This window comes from Populus trichocarpa, chromosome 6 (assembly GCF_000002775.5).
Source record: "Populus trichocarpa isolate Nisqually-1 chromosome 6, P.trichocarpa_v4.1, whole genome shotgun sequence".
In the NCBI taxonomy this organism is placed as follows: domain Eukaryota; kingdom Viridiplantae; phylum Streptophyta; class Magnoliopsida; order Malpighiales; family Salicaceae; genus Populus; species Populus trichocarpa.
Window position 1 is genome coordinate 10,691,354 of NC_037290.2, and position 17,302 is coordinate 10,708,655.

At 35.3% G+C, this 17,302-nt stretch overlaps 3 protein-coding genes across 3 annotated transcripts; 2 read left to right on the top strand and 1 right to left on the bottom strand.

The window, feature by feature from the left end:
* Nucleotides 1-517: 517 nt before the first annotated feature.
* LOC18100227 (protein IQ-DOMAIN 2) lies at nucleotides 518-4,607 on the top strand. The gene is made up of 6 exons (XM_006381427.3): nucleotides 518-799; nucleotides 1,555-1,653; nucleotides 1,751-2,065; nucleotides 2,301-2,522; nucleotides 2,984-3,103; nucleotides 3,590-4,607. The coding sequence occupies exons 2-6, from the start codon at nucleotides 1,579-1,581 to the stop codon at nucleotides 4,295-4,297; spliced, it is 1,440 nt and encodes a 479-aa protein (XP_006381489.3). The 5' UTR covers nucleotides 518-799; nucleotides 1,555-1,578; the 3' UTR covers nucleotides 4,298-4,607.
* A 1,525-nt stretch (nucleotides 4,608-6,132) lies between these two features.
* On the top strand, nucleotides 6,133-9,251 carry LOC18100228 (mitochondrial import inner membrane translocase subunit TIM14-1). The gene is made up of 3 exons (XM_006381428.3): nucleotides 6,133-6,289; nucleotides 6,849-7,027; nucleotides 8,829-9,251. Exons 1-3 carry the CDS (start codon nucleotides 6,287-6,289, stop codon nucleotides 8,983-8,985), a joined length of 339 nt encoding a protein of 112 aa, XP_006381490.1. The 5' UTR covers nucleotides 6,133-6,286; the 3' UTR covers nucleotides 8,986-9,251.
* Nucleotides 9,252-9,579: 328 nt separating this feature from the next.
* LOC7479503 (uncharacterized) lies at nucleotides 9,580-13,805 on the bottom strand. The gene is made up of 6 exons (XM_002309244.4): nucleotides 13,099-13,805; nucleotides 12,704-12,895; nucleotides 12,367-12,606; nucleotides 11,328-11,545; nucleotides 10,737-10,991; nucleotides 9,580-10,310 (listed from the first exon to the last, which is right to left on the bottom strand). The coding sequence occupies exons 1-6, from the start codon at nucleotides 13,535-13,537 to the stop codon at nucleotides 10,056-10,058; spliced, it is 1,599 nt and encodes a 532-aa protein (XP_002309280.3). The 5' UTR covers nucleotides 13,538-13,805; the 3' UTR covers nucleotides 9,580-10,055.
* Between the last annotated feature and the right edge of the window lie 3,497 nt (nucleotides 13,806-17,302).

Genomic DNA, 17,302 nt, shown 5'->3' on the forward strand with positions numbered 1-17,302 from the left:
AGGAGGAGATAGACTGGCGTGGCAAAAAAATAAAATAAAAGAAGTACAATTGTATTAAATTTTTATTTCTCTCCAATGGCATGTTTTTGACACACTATCAGTTTAGCTTTTAAAATGGTTAAAGGACAGACCAGTCATTTGGTAATGTATATTGGTGAGGGGTTTGTTTGTTTCTGTGATTAATTTTTTTATTTTTAAATTATTTTAATATATTAATATCAAAAATAAAATTAAAAAAATATTATTTTAATAAAAAAATACTTTAAAAAATAACATTACCAAATTTAAGCTCTAACCCATCTAATTTTACTTTGCAAATTTTTTTTTTAAAAACTGAAATTTTTATTTTTTTATATTTTTTATGTGCTAATAATAAAAATAAGTTTTTAAAAATATAAAATATTATTTTAATATTCTTTCAAATAAAAAACATATACAAAACAGTATTTAAAATACCAAACGGGGCTTAAGAAAGGCATCTGAATATTGTTGGCACCGAAAGAAACAGAGCTATGCATCAATGAAAGTGGGTCCCATTTTACCAGTTCTAAGAGTGGGGTCACCCTTAGCTGCTATCCCATTACGATTACCAGCTGTGTCTTCTTCACTCCTATGCCTCTCCTTTCACTCGTCTTTTCATTCAAGAAAACATCTCTCTAGTCAGAAAGCTCTTCAATTTCCTCTTCTTAATCCCTTTTGTGTTGTGGTGCTCTGGGGAAAGAAAAAAAGAAGATAGATGGAGACCCATCTGTGATTTCAAAAAACAAATCTCATTGGGATCTGCCCACTTCGCTTACTGGTACTTTTCTTATCTCTAATCTGATTCATGGACCCCAATTACATGCAACATTAGCCTTTTTTTGCTTCTTTTTGTTGTTATCATTTTGTTTTTTTTTAGGGCATTCAACCCTAGTTTCAAAATGGTTCTTTAGTGCTGCATTGCTTGGAACTGAAATTTTTGTAGATGGGCTTATAAACTTTGGACCTTTTTCCATGTTATTTCTTTTTCTGGTCGCTGATAAATTATGGAAAATGTACACAAGGGTTAAAAGGAATATGTTTTTTCATAGTTTTATTTCTCCGTTTGGTTGAGAGAAAATGTGGGAATAGTAGCAAAATCTACCATCTTCTTACTACTAATTTTACTTTCATTGTTCGAGACTTGTTAATTGTAAAATACTTGGATAATTGTGTTAATTGTTATGCTGGCTGGACAAAAATGCGGGATAGGGAGAAACTGTGCTGAGTCTACAATTTGGCTGCTACCTTTTTGTATGATGAAAATGCACACATTGTATAGCATGATATTCTTAAATATCTTCCCTTTTGTGTCTTTGACCATTACGTTCTCTGCATCCCCTTATTCGTGTTTTTCCATGATTAGTATTGCCGATGTAGAGTCTCATTTCTGCTTATGGCACAGGTTTTTTTTTTTTTGCTTTTATCACACTTGCAACTTTCTTCATCTCTGTTTAAAATATGTAGGATTTCGTTAATGTATATGATGCACAATTGATGTTCCAAACTTGATCTTTTGATTTGTTTCTGAAAAAGGTTGAATTGGGGAATGATAAGAAGATGGGGAGGAAAGGAAAATGGTTTTCTAGTGTAAAGAAAGCTCTTAGCCCTGATTCCAAGGAGAAGAAAGACCAGGTATTTAGAAGAATGTGGTTTTTAATATTGAATTGTAGGTTGTTTTAGTAATCATGACTGGTTCTTACTCGAATAATTTTGGTTCTATTGGTTTTAGAAATCAAATAAATCGAAGAAGAAATGGTTTGGCAAGCAACAACTGGATTCGGATTCCACTTCTTTAGAAAATGTTACAATGCGATCTCCTCCTCCTCCTCAACCAGACGAGGTGAAATTAATTGAAACCACAAATGAAGAGAACCAGCATACTTACTCTGTTCCAGTTGTCACTGCTGCAGTAGCTGAGCATGCTCCGATTACTGTTCAAACCACCACTGAGGTTTTTCAACCAACCAAGGTTAATAAATATGCTGGCAAATCAAAGGAAGAAGTGGCGGCAATTAAGATTCAGACAGCATTCCGAGGATACATGGTATGTCTTGTGCTGCATGACCTTTGTTATTGATGTTGGAGTCTTGGATAGAAAAAAGATAGTTAACAATTCTTCTAAACTGGGTATTGGAATGCTTTCTTGTAATTGGAGAAAGAATTTTTTTTACTGTTTGTACATTCTTTTATTTATTTATTTATTTTCTAGTGTCTTGTCAATTTCAAGTAACGAGTGGGTTTTATAAGCTACACTTGCATTTGTTCTGATTTCATTTTAGGCAAGAAGAGCATTGCGGGCTCTGAGAGGGCTGTTCAGGCTCAAATCTCTGATGGAAGGGCCTACGATAAAAAGACAAGCAACCCATACTCTCCACTGCATGCAGACTCTAGCTCGGGTGCAGTCACAGATACACACAAGGAGGATTAGAATGTCAGAAGAGAACCAGGCCCTACAGAGACAACTCCTACATGAGCATGCAAAAGAGTTTGAAAGCTTGCAGGTCTGTCCCCCTTGTGTTTATTCGTAATATTATCTGTTCAAATGTCCCCACTCAATTGGACACCGACTTATTTTCTGTTTAGTCATCATGGATTTGTTCAACATTTTTGCCATGGATATGAAACTCTTAAAGGCTCTTGGGGACTTCATGAACCTTTTTCCCTTGTTTAATAGGGCTGATATTCATAAAAACATGTGATATGAAAAGAACTAGTGATATGGTGGGTTGAGAATTATTCCTTTAAATGGTAGCACATGAATGCCAAATAGTAAAAGCGGTATTCATACTAAAATTATGTTTTCCAAATGACTACGTAACTGGACTTTTAGCAGGGCATGCAATGTTTTCATTTAGGTTCCTAATTCAGTATCCTGCCACATATTTCTTATCTGATGAAGTAACATAATATCTCTGGTGGTTCAGTCCCTGTACTAAGTATGAGCATTTTGATGTTGTAACAGATTGGAGAGGAATGGGATGACAGTCTACAGTCAAAGGAACAGATTGAAGCTAAACTGCTAAACAAGTTTGAGGCAGCTGTGAGAAGGGAAAGAGCACTGGCTTATTCTTTCTCTCATCAGGTGATCAATTCCTCTGTTTCTTTTACTCTGCTGAGAGTGTGGAGGGCTCACATAGATGAATAATTAAGTATGAGAGGACAGCTTAGCTATTTTAACATCCAAAAAGTTAGAAATTTGAGTAAAGCGGTTTGTTAAATAGCTTAGTAGAGAGGTCAAATAGATAAATAATAAAGTATGCAATGACAGCTGACTGAGCTAGCTTGAAAGTTAGAAATTTACACAAACCTGTCTGTTAAATAGCTGACTCCCAATTATTTGCTTGGTCAATCTGTCTAAGTTAAGTAGATGGTGGTTTGGAAAATGGTGCAGTGTAATTTTTTTTCCTGGAACACTATTATACACCACTATATATGTCTCGACTTAATAGATGGTCTGTGCTTACCCTATGCCAGACTGAAACATGTTTAGCCTTTAATTTACTTTCATGAAACTTGAATGACCATGTGTTTTAAGAACCAAGTCTAACTCCCATAAAATACTTCACAGCAAGCCTGGAAAATTTCTTCACGAGCTGTAAACCCAATGTTCATGAGTGGCAATCCATCCTGGGGTTGGAGCTGGTTGGAACGATGGATGGCAGCCCATCCATGGGAGAGCCGGAGCATGACGGAGAAAGAACTTAATAATGACCACTCATCTCTAAAGAGTGCGAGCCGCAGCATTACTGGAGGGGATATAAGCAAATCTTATGCTCGCTACCAGCTCAATTCTGATAAACTAACTCCAAGAGAAAGTGAAAGGCCAACCAAAACCGCGAACCTACAGTTCCAATCAACTCCTAACAAGCCAGCTGCTTCTACAGTTGCTAGAAAATTGAAGTCAGCCAGCCCAAGGAGTGGCATTGGGGGCCTAGATGATGAATCTAAAAGTGTGGTCAGTGTTCAGTCAGATCATAGTAGAAGGCATAGCATTGCAGGTTCATTTGTACGAGATGATGAGAGCCTTGGAAGCTCTCCACCACTTCCAAGTTACATGGTACCTACAGAATCCGCGAGAGCAAAGTCCAGATTACAAAACCCATTGGGGGCAGAGATGAACGGAGCGCCTGAAAAGGAAAAGGGATCCTTGGGGTCTGCCAAGAAGCGGCTTTCCTACCCTCCCTCACCAGCCAAAGCAAGGAGGTATTCAGGTCCCCCGAAATTGGAAAGCAGCTTAAAAGCAGAAAACAGTGAGGCTGCTGGCGAGGGCATTTAAGTGTTGAGGAATTGAATGAAAAGCGATTAAGTATGTTTTTATGATGTGGAGAAAAAGAGAGATCACAAGGATCATTTGATTTCTGAACCTTCTGCTTCTACTGCTGTTAATTATTTATTCATTGGTCAGAAAGTGTTGCAGTTTGCGGTGAAATTAGCTGTTCATGAGCACTCATTATTCGTTCGTTTCTTTTTGTTTATACTTGCCCTTACTTCCATTGTTTGTCTTTACATTTGCACTGCGGAAAATAATGTTCAATATTGACTTTAAGACATCCATGTTCTCTCCTATAACAACATTTGTTCGATCTTGTTTACTTGCTTTTCTTTACTGAATAGGCTTCTGATATACATTAACAAAAAGTAAGCGCGAGGTGAATTCTGCAGCTCTTAAACTATTCATCCTCTTGATTAGAATGGTGATTTTTTTTAAAAAAATTCAATTTGGTTTTAAATTTTTTTTCACAAATAAGTTATTTTGAGCTCAAATTAATATTTAATTTTTTTATATACATATATTTTTTAAAAAAATTAGATTAAAAGATAAAATCAAAATGAAAAGAATAGGTGATAACTTTGATTTTTATTTAAAAAATTTATTTTAATCCCCATATTTTTTAGTTATTAGATAATCAATATCTTTTATTATCATAAATTTAATTTTAGTACTAAATTTTATTATTTCTAATTTTTTAATCTTTTTCTTGTGAGAGGAAAGAGGGTGGCTTACCAAATTCTGGTATAGAGAGAGAAAGTCACTATTAACTACGATTCCGACCATAAAAATAGTTGATATTGGTGTCAATGTGTTTTATTTCATGAGGGTAGATCTGACAGGAAGAATATTTTTGGGTTTAAGTTGATTTCGGGGTTTTTAGCTGCTTTTTGGGTTTTTAGGTCATAAATAGGTTTTTCGGGTTCTAAGTGAAACTCTCATCACCAAATAGAACTTTTTGATATCAAAATTGATCATATTGGTGTTTAGAATTGGTGTTAACGCTGCTTTTCTTTCTTTACTATCAGAATCCAATGATATTTCTCTTTTTTCTCAAATCATGGACTAAAAAATAATAAAAATAATTTTTTATACCAAAATGGAATTGAGAAAATATTAAGGGATCGATTAGGTATAATTTGTAAAGTTTGAGTACTGAATTAGATTTTTGTGTGAACTTTAAAACCATCACTCATCTGTTGTGTCTTTTCCACTTGATTTTTCATCTTTCAATTTTATTCTTAGTCAATAAATTTGATTTCATTGTTCTTTAATTTGGTTAAAACGGACGCAAGCGATAAAAAAATATTAGAGGACCCAAATAAAAAGAAAAACAAAAATTTTGAACAATGAATCCATAATAAAATATGAAAGAGTGAATAATGCACGTGTATAAAATGATTAACCCATACTTTTTAGTGTTTTATATATTTAGCATAAACAACTATTTTTATGATTTATCCTTTAATATATTTTTCAATTTGTTTTATTAAACTTAATTTTTTTTATTTTTAATTAGAAAACTTTATGTAACAGAAACACACATTTATGACATCAAATTGTTTTTTGTGATGTTGTACTCTAGGTTAGAGGGTATTTAAGAGCGTGGTAATAATTATTTTTTAAAGTTTTTTTTTTTAAATACATTAAAATAAAATTATTTTTAACATTACATATAAAAAAAAATAAAAATATATAAAAAATCATTTTTCAAAAAAAAAAAAAAGGTCAAATAATGGTGGGTGCACCAAGCTAAACACTCTGTAAACTGGCTAGTACTATTCCAATTACTTTTTTTATTATTATTATTTTGATGAGGTAACGCGCTGTACAGATAATAATAATTGTTTTTTTTTTAAAAAAAAAAAAACGCTCAGGAAGCGAACCCTAAACAAGTAACAACCGAGCATTGGAATCTATAAAACGAGCAAAAATCAAAACCTTACGCCCGCGAATGTTCCTTCCCTTTTCTTCCAGCTCTCAATCATTTCAGAAATGGTGAGTCTCTCTCTCTTCTTCTTTGTTTTTTCTTCAAGAATTACAAATATTTGTTTCCTGATTCTTATGTCAAATACTGATGCTTCCCTAATTTCGCCTTTTAGGGTTCTGATTAAACCTTTATTTATTGAATTAGGGTTTTCTTTTCTTTTTTCTTTTTTGATAGATTTAGATTACCACCTGTTTGGTTCCCGATAAATTTGATTGTGCTTCCCTAATTTATGCATAAATCAGTTCAAGAAAAGAAAAATCCAGCAGAAAAAGAAGTATTTCAATCAGGCACTCGCTTTAACGCTTAGCGCTCACTCACGAGGTGCTCGCCTAGGCAGTGCGTCATTGAAATTCATTGCCTGATGCTAATAAAAGCATTGTGGACTCGCCTTGCCTCGAGCGCCTCAGCGCTTCTTGACAACACTGCTGTCAGCTAGATTAAGTTTAGTTTTGAGAATCACGTGACGATTTGGTCTAATTTCTGGAGTTATACGGTGGACTGTCATTTATTAGTTTTTATTATTGTAGTTGTGTTGATAATGAAGTTGAAATGAAAATTTTTCTTCAGGCTACACCATTGATAATGGGAATGGCGGTAGCAGCTACGGCATATGCTGGCAGATATGGCATCCAGGCTTGGCAGGCATTCAAAGCAAGGCCTCCAACTGCTAGAATGCGTAAATTTTACGAAGGTGGCTTTCAATCTGTCATGACGAGGAGAGAAGCAGCTCTAATACTTGGAGTAAGGTACCGTGTTAGGTTTTCAACTGTTAGAAATAAATATATATTTAGTATTTTGATGAAATGACATTAGTAATAAGTGCTTTTCTTCTGATGTGTATGTGATGATGGTGTGCATTAAATAGTGCGCATATGATGAAGCACCAGTGATGTATGTTGCAATGGCATTATTATGTATGAAAATTTAACAATAAATCAACATTTTGCCATTAAAAACTGAAGTCCTGGCAGTTGTGTTCCCCTCAAAGTCCAACAGCAACAATATTCCCTAGCATTGTGTGTGTGTTCTCACACACATGCTGGGTACAGGGATTATCAGAAACTACCTAAATGCAGCTGCTTTATATCCGTCATTGCAAAATTAGTGGGATTTGTAGCTTTTTGGTGCCTCGGGATTCTTTAAGACAACCTTTTCCAAGTAGCTTATTACAACCTAATCTCAAAGATATTGATTAACTAAATGATTCCAAAGTGATGTTGATGTCAGCCACATGATCTGTAACATTGAGATATGCATCATTGTTTTCCATTTGCCAGAAAATGCTCTACAATTACTATGTTTGCTCTTGCCCCTAGTCTTTTGGTGTAGTCTTTCTTTATTTTTGTTCTTGGTGTATTTGTTAGTGTTTTCTAAAAGCAGGAAAATGAACCTTTTTTACTGGTGATCACGTCATGGTGGCTTTGACCTGCCAATCTTAACTGGAGTGAGGTGTGATCTCATCCAATATGTTGCTATTTGAGCTGGTTTAGTCACGTCTTACTGTTTGAAGGTTTTTGAAACTCAAAATGGAGCTTAGAAAAGCTTCTTGAGCTTGGCTTATCATTGTGTGGCCATGCTCAAATTTGTTTGAGTGACCTGGAACGCAAATGGAGCTTACAAAAGCTTCGCAGAGCTTGACTCATCTTTGCTTGGCCATGCTCAAGTTTGTCTTGTTTTCTCCTCTTCTCATAACTAATATACTAGTAGAGTTACTCCCTACTCTTACTGCCAGATCTGCAGTCTCTTAAATGGGTATGCTTATCTTATGAACTTGACCTGCCTGATAGCGACGATGAGTACAGTAAAGGGAATCCATTGCTTCACCCTTGCAAAAGACCGAGTATCATTAATTGTGGGGGTGGGAAGGCAAAGTCATCGTTGTTATTGTTATCAGATTGGTTTCTAGGGACTAATTTATATGCCTACTTTTGTTGATGAACCCTGTTGGCAGTTCAATCACAGGCATGAGCTTGATTGACTTGGGTGCAAGTGCTTTCTAGACCTACAAACCTGTTTGAACAGAAAGGTTCATTCTATATTAGATTGATTCGGGTGCATGGTTTTGATCATGAGGAGTAAATTAAATTATTCAATTTAATTTGCTTGATTTATTTTGGAAAGTACCATCTTGACCCGCATGCCTTGTTGAGCAGAAATGTTTGTTCTATGTTAGATTGACTTAGGTGTATGGTTTTGCTCATAAGGTGCAAAATCAATTCAATTTGATTACGTATATGCCAGTCCACCTTTACTATATTTACAAATTTCATGAACACTGCATATCCATTTCCCAGTTCTACCATTCAGCATTTGTTATGAAGTGGCTGCTCTCAGAACTGGAACCTGCCTTCTTACTATTGCAGTCACTAGCCATTTACAATTTTACCAATCAACAACCTCTGCCCTAGCTTATGCAATGTTGCGAGCATATGTTAACTTCTTCATTTCTCTTATGTACACCATGGCACGCATGCATCTGTGGAGATCTATCTACATTTTCTCTGAGGGAAACTCACTGATAATTTTGTTACTGGTTATCTTTTATAGGGAAAGTACTGCTGCAGACAAGGTCAAGGAAGCACATAGGAGGGTGATGGTCGCAAACCATCCAGATGCAGGCGGAAGCCATTACCTTGCTTCTAAAATAAATGAAGCAAAGGATATCTTACTTGGAAAAACAAAGGGTGGTGGATCTGCATTTTAGTGCGCCTATTAACTCTGTTTCAAAACAAAATTGCCATTTGCAGCGGAGTCAAATTTGAGGATATAAGTACTGCAGTAAGAAAATTCTGGGTCTGTGTTTAATCGTTTTCTTGGGACCCAAAAGAGGTACACCTACTGAAAGCCATTTTGTATTTCTTATTTATGAATTTTGTATAATGTGAGGGAAACAAACTGTCGTTCGGCCTTTGGATGTTCCAAAGCAGATGCTATTGATCAAAATAATGATTTTGCCCGCTGTTTTCCTCATGTGGTCCATAAATTGCCCCATTTACCAGGACCTAAGGACTAGTCCATAATCTATCCTGACACTTGCAGCTCTAGTTTTTTATATTTTAATTCCGTTGAACAGATACTTGGCCATCCTGAGTTGCTTTTCAAATTGAATAATAGAAGCTGTGTACGGTAGGAAATCTGTTGCAGATGGTTCATAGCAACTCTGGATGTGGCTTCTATCGCCTTCAAATAGGTGCTTACCTTATCCGAAGATACTTCTCAGACTGTCTTGCCGTGTGGTAAGTGCATCATCCATCATTAAATTACAGGAACCATCAACAAAACTGGAAACAAATCTATATACAGAGCCTGAATGGCTCATCTAGAAAATATTATTAGCAGGCTAATGAGAAATTCTTTTCATGCATTCAGTGCTGGAATGAATCACTCAGTCTCATCTTTTCTTCTAACAGAAAACTACTGCCTTACTTTTTCACTTTTCCGCTTCTTGAGATGCGACTGCTAGTTAATTGAATTCTCAGGAAGAAGTACCCGTACAGGAAAAAAAAAATCAGATATGATTCAATTTCAACGTGGCTACTCGAAATTGAAGTGGTAGTATTTAAGAATATTAAGACTATTGAGAATTCACTATATAAGGAAAAACCTTCATCTGGATTCGCGGCCTCCTTGCTTTTCTACTCTCCTTCGTATTGCCCATCATTCAAAAATTTGGAAACAGATAGCACCTAGAATTAAGCCTCTTCATGCTCCACTGACCTGTGGTATTTACATTGCTTTCCTTCGTGCTAAAAGGAGTATAACTATACCGACGTATCATTTCCCGACAGAATTTGTAGTGGATGATACTTCTCCCACCTCTGCTTCAAATGAAGTTCCATCGATTTCCACCTTGTTAAGAGGACCTAGAGCATCTCCAAAAAGAGTAGAGAATATCTGTCTGTGGCATTCGTCACAGAAAAAGTAGTACGAAAAGTGGCCTTCATTTGGGAGCTCATGCAAGTTGGCCCCTGGTAGAACCCGGCTTATGTAATCAATCATTGATGGCGGCACTACTTGATCATCCATACCCTGTTCAACATCAATCAACAAATAAAACAAAAACAACTTTGGTAGCACTCAGCAGTGTGATAGTTATATAACTGAGTCACTTCAGAGTATTGTGTTTTAATACTTGACAATTCAAGAAATTAACTATACTGCAACTAATGTCAAATCCATTTACAAAATAGATAAGGCAATCTCAGAAAACAACCCAGGAAGAGATTTGGGGCCTTTTAGAAAATGCTATCTTGGTACCTTTTTGGTTTTAAGAAAGAGAGTGGGAGTTTTTGATTTACAAAACAGAATACTAATGCAATGTGTATTATTCCCAACGAATTCTATCTTCAAAACAAAATGAAGTAAACTATCCGCTTAGAAATGCTATTCCGTGAAGTATGAATAGGGGCAGTGAAGCAGCAACTATCATGAAAGAAGATTTCACATTTCACAAACCTGCCAAATGTGTATTGGACCAAGAAATCCCACCAATTCACATTCTGCCTGACTGTACATTGACCAGAGCCAAAGAAGAAAGCCATTCCTCTGGCACTTCCTCTGCACCTGAAGATCTGCTATGCTGAAACCCCAGTTTGACACCTGTAGCACGGCTTCCTCAATGAACGATTTTGTACTCCCCTGGCGTATCGACTCCTCGACATCCCTATGCCAAAACTCCTCAAACATTGGCTCCTTGATCAGAATTTCATCCTGAACATGTCAAGCTAATGTTACAAATAATTAGAAAAATAACATCCTTCACAACTAGTTGTAGTTTATGAAGGTTGTCCAGACAAGTAAATTGTCAAAATGTATCAGAAACAGGAACCAGGTTGTTTCTTTCAGGTATTCGGTAATACAAGAATGATGCCATGTGTTTCCACTCATAATACTGGTTATATGATACTAGTTGAAATCCTCATAGGCAAACCATCTTATGATAATATAATGAAAGGAGGTTGAAGATTACAACAGGTAAAATGCGTATGCAAAGGTCTGGAAAGGCTTAAACCCTCTGAGAAGTAACTCAAGATAACAAGAATTAACCTTCTTTCCAAGTGATTGAGACATCCACTTATCAATTTGACCATGATTTCCAGACAGGAAGCTTCGGTGATAAAAATAAGCAAGGAACTTCGGAAATTTCCGAGCTAAGAAATACAATAGCTTCCTTCTTGAGGACCACTGATCCCATGTTCTTCTCATCTCTTCCTTTGTCATGCTTGGCTCATATGGATTAATCAATGGAGCAAACATGCCAGCGCCTGCAAATTCAGAAAAGAAGATCCTGATAAATCACATGTGACATTTATCCCATGAAATATGGACTCTTGGTTGAATAACGAAGAAATACTAAGTAGGAAAGCAGGAAATGCATGTTTCATCACATTATTACATTTACTGATATACAGACATGATCTGAGAATTTGAAAGTTCAGCTCGTGAGAAGAGGGGTACAAAAATATTCTGCTCACAGTAGCCAGAGTATAGAAGTTCAAAGTTTGTGATAAATCCAAAACATGGCATATTGTAGAACAACTGCACCAACCATCTCTTATCCAAGGAACTTTATAGAGCACATGCATGGTACCTTTCCTGCTGATCCCAGAGCAAAATCATTACATTCATCCCAGTTTTTAATTTCTCCAACAAGAAACTAACCTACTTGATGGACTCGTATTGTGGATGGCATTTTCTTAAGCTCCAAATTCATCGAATTATTCTTGTGTTTATTTAGTCGTGTTTATCTATGAAACCCTTAGCTAGTAGCTACACGATGTCACCACAAACTTTTTGTCGCCACCAGGCAGTTTTACATTCTCGTTCTCAAAATTCAACACTATTCTTTCATATGATGCCAAATTCAACATTCCCAGCTTGAATCTCGTTAATCAGATCCCAACCAACTATAATTCAATAAATACCTATGTTGACATCATCAGGCTGGGAAAAGAGAGAATCATGAGAAATTTATCAGAATTTAAGGGTATTAGTTTCAAACTAAAAAAAAAACTATAAACATATAAAAAGAAGGTTAAGATTTTCATAGTAAATCACTTTTATAAAAATAAATAGGTTGACATACCAGCAATTCTGTCTGGAATGTATCTAAGTGCAGCCCAAGAGTGCATGCTTCCGCTTGAGTAACTCAGCACCCAAAACTTTCCATTAACACCAACAGCGTCAGCTAGGTAGAGCATATCCATTGCCGAGGAGTTAAGATTTCTGATGGCATGAGGATCGCTCTCTCCAAAACCAGGAAGGTCATACGTGATCAAGCGAACACCAAACTCTTGAAGCAGTGATGTTTTGACTCCAGGTATACCTTTCAACGGACAATCATTAAAACATTAAAAAAAAAAACCATCAAAATTGATAAGCCACCTGGTAGAGCCCCCTAAATCCCAGTTCCTCATACATACCTGCGAGTCGAGAGGAAAGAAAAGAATGCGGAACAATCACAGAAAATCTTGCTCTGTCGGCCGGAACACCTTGCTCGAGATAAGCCATGTGTCGACCATCAGGAAGCGGTATGCGATTAGCACTAGGCGGATGTACACGCATTTTCTTTACCGACGGAACCAAGCTATCATCTGTGCTATTTATACTTAGTGCTGAGAAGACACAACAAAGGATATAGTCAGTCGAATCACAAAGCCAAACAGCACAGAACTGAAAGAATAATAATAATAAAAAAAAAGATTTTACCCGCATTTACACTATCGAAATTCACATTAATATAAATCAGATTACGTAATTTCTCAATAAATACATACAGATCTTGAGTACAAATTTGACAAAAATATATTATTGTTACCTGCAAGAGCGAGAACAAATACGAAGAGAATGACAGGCCAAGCTAGAGCAGGGTCCCGATCCTCAGGCAAAAACTCGTTCAAAAACTTTAATCTGGCCGACGCTTTAGCCATTGGCTTTCCAAATTTTCGCACAATAAACGAATCTTCGGTCACCAAATTACTTTGCGTCACTATATCTTTACATCCTTTCCCTAAATCCACCACCATCTCTCCCCACGACTTCAAAAACCCCGTCACTTGCTCCTTCAAACTCTCCCTTTCCCTTTCCATTTCCGTCTCCGATCCCATTATTCCTGTTGCAGCGAATATCGGCGGTGGCGGTGGCGGTGCCGTCATATCAATTGGCTCTCCGGTATATCGGATTCCACTGTCCTCCATTAAACTCGCTAGCTCATCTGCCCACGTGTTCACCCCTCCACCTCCTTTCATCTCCGCCATTCTCACTGTAAAAAAAAACCTAACTCTAGTAATACCGTCTTGCCTCACACTCTATAAAACGACAGAGAGTTTGCTTTCTAAGCGTGAGTTTCAAGCCTTCATTATTATTATTATTATTATTATTATTATTATTTTGAAGTCCAAACAAACTAGCCGACCATTATTAATAAAGAATAAAATCTTCTTCTAAGAATAGAAAAGAAGGCAAAAAAAAGAAGAAGAAGAAAAGGGGGGAAAAAACAAAAACTGCTGGCTCGGATTATCATCTCATCTCAATTCTCATTGCTTAATTTAATTTAATAGTAGTGATTATCAACCTCTTCTTTTTTCACTTTTTTTATTTATTTATTTATTTTATGAATTGACTCGTTAACTTATATCATCCCGCTCTCCTCCAGTCTTCCCTCTCCCCCCTCTCGAGCTGTTTCTCCTGTTTTGGACCTTCTGTGTGTGGAGAGAGACCTGACGGTGCTTTTGGACCGTTGGATATGGCAGAAGGTGACGGTTTTGCCACGTGACCAACTGCCAATACACGCACGCGTGCGTTTAACGCCTTGGTAAAACCGGCTGTGCCGGTGCATGTCGTCCGGTTGGGAGCGTGAGTGTGAGTGTGAGTGTGAGCATGATAACTTTTTTTCTGGTGGTAGTTGCGTACGGCGCTGATGTGTCAGCGAGAAATATGCGGTGGATGCATGTGCACGGGAATGTTCTTGTACAACTTTTTTTTTTAAGAAGGTTTTGATGCAGTAATGCTAGTAAGTCCGTCCTCCTTAAATTGTGACCGTTGGTTCTGATTGTAGAAATGGCATTTTTTTTTAACATCGTAGGGTGGTGAATAGGTGAGAGGGTAGTTGAAGAAAGATGCTAATGTTTCTCCTTGGGTAGAAAAAAATGGGTGGAGAGAAAATGGAAAGTCGAGGTCATGATGTGATGTGGAGCAACAAGGGAGTGGGGCCTGGTGGTGGCTAAAAGAATTCGGTTGATATATTGGTTGAAAATAAATTAAATTTTATGTTTTTATTTTAAATTAATATTTTTTGATGTTTTTATATAGTAATATTAAAAATAATTTAAAAAAAATAAAAATATATTTTTTTAATAATTTTTTAAATAAAAAATAATCACATCTATACTTTAAAAGAAGCCTAAGATTGGACCGAGTGGCTTCATTCTCTCACGGTCAGGGATGAGGGGAAGGGCAGCCACGAATTTCTCCTTGCCTTGTTGGATTTTGTGCTATTTAATTTTGTTGTGTTTTAAAAATATTTTTGAAAAAAAAATTTAATTATTTTTATTTAAAAAAATTATTTGTTAGTATTTTTATATTATTCTGATGTAATAATATTAAAAATAAATTTTAAATATATATATATATATATATTTAAAAATTAATTATTACTATATTTTCAAAACACCCGTTATAAGGTGGCTTCATTCTCTCACGGTCAGGGATGAGGGGAAGGGCAGCCAAGAATTTCTCCTTGCCTTATTGGATTTTGTGCAGCACGATTTTATTTTGTTTTTTTTAAATATTTTTGAAAAAAAATATTTTTTTATTTTTTTAATATTTTTATATTATTTTGATATATTAACATTAAAAATAATTTTTTAAAAATAAAAAAATATTTTAATATATTTTTAAATAAAAATATATTTAAAAATAATGATTACTGCATCTTCAAAACACCCCGTTATAAGTGGTGGTCCATGGTAACTCAGTGGAAAGGATGGTTAAAGGCCAGGTTCATCAATATGAGCAAAATTATATGCCGCCGGTGCGATTTCAAATTATTTTTTAAGGTAAGAAAAATAATTTGTTTCTTTTCTCTTCTAAGGCCTAAGGCCTATATATGTATACGTGTGTGTAGATATATAGTCTTTGTCCTGTATAAAAAAATAATTAAACACTCTTTTTACTTTCAAGATTATATACAGAGATTTTTATTGGTTCATTGAAAATCAACAAAAAGAAAGTAGTCTTTTTAAAAGGTTATTTTCTTAATAAAAAAAATATTTTTTATTTAAAAATATATTAAAATAATATTTTTTAAAAAATTATTTTTTACACCGGTACATCAAAATAATTAAAAAAATATAAAAAATTAATTTGTAATGAAAAGTGGATCCCTTCACAATAGAGGTGAGCAAAAAAACCAAAAAACTGATTAAACCGAGAAAATCAAAAAAAAAATAACCAAAAAAACCAAACTGTGAAAAAAACCGATTAAAATTTTAAAAAAACCAGCCAGTTCGGTTAAGTTTCAGTTTTATAAGTAAAAAACCAAAAAAACCGAACCGAATCGAACCCAAACCGAAAAAAAAATCAGAAAAAAACCGAGTCAAATCGAAAAAAACTGAGCCAAAACCGGAAAAAACCGAGCCAAAACCGAGAAAACCGAGTCAAACCGGAAAAACTGAGCCAAACCGGTTTGAACCGGTTTTTTTCCTAAAAACCGAATCGAAACCGGTCGGTTTGAACCGGTTTCGGTTCGGTTTCGGTTTTTTTTTCAAAAAATAAAATTTTCTATTTGATTACTTTTTTTATATATAAAAACTGAACCGAACCGAATCGAAAATAATCACCCCTACTCCACAACTCTAAACAACATTTTAGTGATGAAGTGCATGTAAGTCACTGTTTGCACCAAATATCTTAAAGACAAATGGTATAACTCTTGCTATAATCATCTCTTTCGATAATATTGTTTAATCTGAATTTTAGCAAGTAAATACAATTTAATTATTTTAATTTTAATTTTTTAATACCCTTTTGTTGGCTAGTTTATTTTTTTCATATTTCTTTGTATGCATGCCTATTTTATTTTTTTTAGTTCGTAATTTATTGTTTCATCTAATACTTAAATTTAATTATTAATCAACTTCAATTTTAATAAATTCAGTTTCATTTATCTTTGAGAAAATTAATTAGAATTAATTTGAATTTAAACCCAACATTAACCCTGCATCTGAACTTTTTTATACACCATGGCAATACTTAACACACACGGAACATGTCTCATCTGACATTGTTTCGTGGATTTGTAATTTATGTTCCTCTGAAAATGCTCTGATTTTGGATGGCCCACCGGTGTAATTAGGTTGCCCCGGCGAGAAGGACGAAGCTGGATGCCAGGCCGCCACCCTTTTTATTCATCAATGCTCCATATAGTGAGGCGGAGCACATGTGTATGCGTGGTTAAGAACCGGAAAACCGCCCAAATTCCCGAGTCGGAGAGGCTCTTTGATCTGCGCTGTTCTGCAAGCCAGCAGTGGGATGGGTGAAATCTAAAGAATGCCTACTTAATGAAGGAAAACGACACTTCAAAGCAAACAAATGTTAAATTCTGTTCCTGTTTGTTTGTCGTTTGGTTATGAAATGCATGGATTCCATTTCACTAGTATATTTTCCTCTCGGAGTATGAAGGATGCTTGGGTTTAATGGAAGTAAGTGACACTTTGAAGCAAATAGACGCAGCTTTTTAAATGAAAAATTATATTGAATCTTGTTTCGTTAGATTTACATACCCACATTCATAACTCAAGTCTCAATCATCTCAAGAAATTTTAGATCACAAATCCAATCGTTGATTACTTTTTAGAATTTTATGGACCTAGATTTTATTTGGGTGACAATGGAGAGCTACAAATGTGAAGAATAAATTGTTTAAATACATGGTTAATAAATATATTTGAAGTCAAATTAAAAATACATTCCACCTTTTTTTAGGTTGAAAATTTATTGAAATTTATTCTTAGCTTTTTAAT